The sequence below is a fragment of the Chenopodium album genome, chromosome 2 (assembly GCF_948465745.1).
Source record: "Chenopodium album chromosome 2, dcCheAlbu1.1, whole genome shotgun sequence".
NCBI lineage: Eukaryota > Viridiplantae > Streptophyta > Magnoliopsida > Caryophyllales > Amaranthaceae > Chenopodium > Chenopodium album.
This window is the reverse complement of record NC_137835.1, coordinates 72,036,686-72,040,930: the sequence shown is the minus strand read 5'-3', so window position 1 is coordinate 72,040,930 and position 4,245 is coordinate 72,036,686. Positions and strand designations below refer to the sequence as shown.

Genomic DNA, 4,245 nt, shown 5'->3' with positions numbered 1-4,245 from the left:
ATTTGTTAAAAGAGTCAAATGGTGGTGACTCTTAGGCTAGGTAAGCTAATGATGTAGGGATCAAGCCCCCAAGTCTAGCTCTAAGTGAATAGGGATGAGCATAGGATATCCCTTGATATGATCATGGTGTAAGTGTGTGAATTTAAATATGAATGCATGTTTATTACGGCCGCACCTCGATGTGAGGTTGCCTACGTATCCGTTAGGAATCAGGCCGAACGTAGCTCTAGCCGAACCTCGCACAAGTGTGTGTATACCTCAAAAAGGTCTTTAAAGGGTTGTAACGTGGTTAGGCTAAAGGTTTAAAGAAGAAGGGGATAAAGACTCAAGACCCTAGATAAGCCCCCAAGGTGTACAACCTTGCTTTTGAATCTTTGTATTTTTATGCATGAGTTTCTATTCTTTTTTAGCTCTTTCTTTTGCTTTAGCATTTATTTTATTTTTATTAGTGTGGGCAATCCCGATCATGCGGTCTATCACTCACTTGGCATTCATGTTTCTCAGGCACGGTACCGAGCACTCGATAAGAGACACAATCTGAGACGTGTTCATATCGAAGATATTTTCATATCAAAGACATTGGAACACTTGCCCTTTTGTACACTTTTATTTATTTATTTTTTGCTTATTTTTGCTATTTTAATCTTTTGAATTTGCTCAAGCTTTCTTTAGAATTGCAAAAGTTGCACACCATCCCATCCCAAGGATAGATACACTAGTAAAAAGGCCCATTTGCGTCGCTCATTTATAGTGTATTTGCGTCACTTCTATGAGCGACGCAACTGCTCGCGACGCAAATGACTTTTAAGTCATTTGCGTCGCTCCTAGGCGCGACGCAAATAAGAGTCATTTGCGTCGCTCCTTTATAAAGGAGCGACGCAAATGACTCTTCTGATAAACCTTTTTTTTGTTATTTGCGTCGCTCCTTTATAAAGGAGCGACGCAAATGACTCTTATTTGCGTCACTCTTTTATAAAGGAGCGACGCAAATGACTCTTCTGATAAACTTCTTTTTTGTTATTTGCAGCACTCCTCTATAAAAGAGCGACGCAAATGACTCTTCTAATAAACTTCTTATTTGTTATTTGCGTCACTTGTTTATATAGGAGTGACGCAAATGACTGAGTAGACAATACAAAATTGCTGTATTTGCGTCACTTGTTTGTTTAATGAGTGACGCAAATGAGGTGAATTTTTTTTTTTTTAATTATAATAATTGCCTTGTATATGTTTGTAGTACCTGTTTTCCTTACTAGTGGTATAAAGTAATATGCTAACGCTAATATAATTGAAAGTAAAATGCAATATTATTGAATAATGCAAATGTAAATTTCGGCAGAGTCTCCTTTGTAATTTGGCCTACCCATAAAATTGGGAATGACGGCATTATATTAACAACCTGTCCAATAAATTACATCTCAATATCATAGACATTATACTCATCATCCCAACACCAATTATCCATTAGAGGATATGATGCAGAAAGAGTGCTAAATTTTCAGAATCAAAATTATCCACTCCCAAATCTTCGTCCCAGATAAATATGTAATCATATGGTGCCACAATGTCAGGATGTAGAAATCGTTTTGCATACCACATTTAACCATACAATGAAAGAACGGATTAGTATGATAAAATTGAACATTAATCTGACCCAATTGCCTTAAAACAATAGTACTAACCATTTCGTCTGTTTTCGAGCACTGACATGGATAGCACGTTTTGACCACTCAAACTGATCCCACTCAGTCGTCTTACCATCGTAATGGAAGAGCAGAATAGTGAAGTTGTCTGAGAACTGTGCAAGGATAAAAGAGCATATAATTAATACAAAGATGATGTTAGCAGTAATAAAGGACTTGAAATTGCTAGAAAGAAACCTTTTTAACTGCTTTGTCAATATTTTCTTTCATATCTAAGCCAACTGTGAAGGTCACTAGATACTTAGGCTTGGTTTTCAGATCCTGCAGAAGCCATTTTGAACCAGTATTATATTCAAACTTCAAAATTCTATTATCAAAATGAATAAAACTCGGTCTCTGTGCTGATAATGCAATTTATCAAGAAACCTTAAAAGTACATAAATAAATGTTTAAAATTACAGTTCCCTTGCTTATTTTTTTTCCTTTACATCATTACTCAGACCCCTATTAACCCAAAAAGTGTAATGTGGGAAACAGAGTAAAGACTTTTTGTATAACAAGTATCAAGGATAGTGATTAAAAGAGGAGGTTCTACATAACAGAAGACAGTTTAAAAGTAAGGTGTATGTGAGAAGAAATTTCAGAGACTTGTTATAGTATGTTCACATACCTCACTAGGAAGACCCCATAGTCTACGGAGATAGAGATCTGACTTAGAAGCAACTATCCCTGGCGGTAGTCTCTCTGCACCGCTAGGGTTTGATTGGGCCAGCAATGGCACCTGAGAATCCACAACAATCAAACAACAAATATTATTAAGTGATGAGAACCTTGGAAGACTAGTCCCATGCATCAGACCAGAAAAGCCTTAAAAGAAATACATACATGATGCCTGATCTTGCAATGAGTAACAGATGTAAAATATATGTCATCAATCAGCATGAAGAATTTTTATAAAATGATTAAAGTGGCAACTCGCAAGGGCTACAACTACATATACAAAGTGTGTTGATTGAAAAGTTTCAACAATATAACTGTTTGCTTGTGGTAAAGTTGGGTTCAGAGTTACAGAATCATGCAGGAATACAGCAGTTTTATATGAATGAAGTTGCCTAACATATTTTACCAACAGGATAAAATTACATGAAAAGACTGCAGTGTAACAGAAAAAGAAAAAGACTGGTGTGCATGTACAATAGCAAATTATGATTACCGGAGAAACAAAGAAGTTGAAGGAGATGATAAGCCCCCCCTTCCCATCCAATAATCTCAGCAATAAGCCTACTAAATTCGGCAATTCGGCACTCCTCCTATATTTAGACTATCCATCAATCATCATTCTATCATTTGTTCATTCTTCATTATCAACTAAAAATTAATTGAAAATAAATTAAAATTCCTCTCTTTCTTCTTATTTCAAATAATCAACAATAAATAAAAACAAGAAAATCACAATTTCTGACAAACTCGAAATTTTAATTTCAACAGAAATGAACACAAATTAAGAACAAAATTAAAGAACTTAAACACAAATTAAGCACAAAATCAAATTACCTTCTCATTAAGAGAGCATTTGGACTGAACATACGACTGAGGATCAAACCTATCATTCCGAAACGCGTTTGAGTTGATTTTTTGCTCGAAATGGGGGATTTTTTGTCGGAAACAATCAATTTTTCTGGGTTTAAGGGTTCGAATTTCTTGGGGTTTTTGGTCTAAATTTTTGCTCGAAATTGCTCGGATTTGCTTCAACTTGACTGCAATTTTAATTTAGATGTTAAATTTGCTGGGGAATCGCAGTTTTTTGGCCTAATTTGTTGGGTTTCAGAGACGAATTTGTTGGTGTTTTGCTGTAGAAATTCACTGGAATTGAAAAACTCTTGTTTTTTTCTTTTTGATTAGTGAATGTAGGCAAAGGTAAAAAAACGCAGAAAACCTAAAGCCAAAAGAGTTATTTGCGTCACTTTATTATAAAAAAGCGACGCAAATAACCTTGTTTATGATATTGTACACAGCTCATATGCGTCGCTCATGTAGTAAAAGCGTGACGCAATTTACTTAATCACTTATTTGCGTCGCTTGTTAACAAATGAGTGACGCAAATAAGTTTATTAATTGCGTCGCTTTAATAAATAAGAGCGACGCAAATGAGAGAAAGCTGAAATGCACTTGAGTTTTGCGTCGCTTCTTGAATAACATGCGACGCAAATAACTTAAAAGGATGGTAAAAATAAACATTTTCTTTGCTCCTTAAAATGAGTGACGCAAATATGGCGACGCAAATGTACATTTTTCTACTAGTGATAGATGTAGGTTGAAAAAAGAAAGGTCTATCGTTAGACGAGGCTCAAAGTGGTTTATGAAGAAAGGATTGCATATTTGAAAGGTGAAAGGAGATATGATGTGGCTACAAAGGGGTGCCTCAAATCATTGGTATACCTTGTGCTTGATTCGACATGATTTTTATTTTATTTTATTTTATTTATTTATTTATTTTTTAATGTAATGCAATGTGATGATCATATGCAAGGAAATAAATGCTCATTTTATTAAAGGGAAAAAAAACCTATGAAATAAATCTAAGGAAGACAAAGGGTGCTTA

At 35.0% G+C, this 4,245-nt stretch overlaps 1 protein-coding gene across 1 annotated transcript; it reads right to left on the bottom strand.

Annotated features, from left to right (window-relative positions):
* Positions 1-1,663: 1,663 nt before the first annotated feature.
* On the bottom strand, positions 1,664-3,465 carry LOC145575274 (uncharacterized). The gene is made up of 5 exons (XM_081633164.1): positions 3,198-3,465; positions 2,857-2,953; positions 2,314-2,424; positions 1,881-1,964; positions 1,664-1,798 (listed from the first exon to the last, which is right to left on the bottom strand). Exons 1-5 carry the CDS (start codon positions 3,251-3,253, stop codon positions 1,664-1,666), a joined length of 483 nt encoding a protein of 160 aa, XP_081489290.1. The 5' UTR covers positions 3,254-3,465.
* Positions 3,466-4,245: the final 780 nt, after the last annotated feature.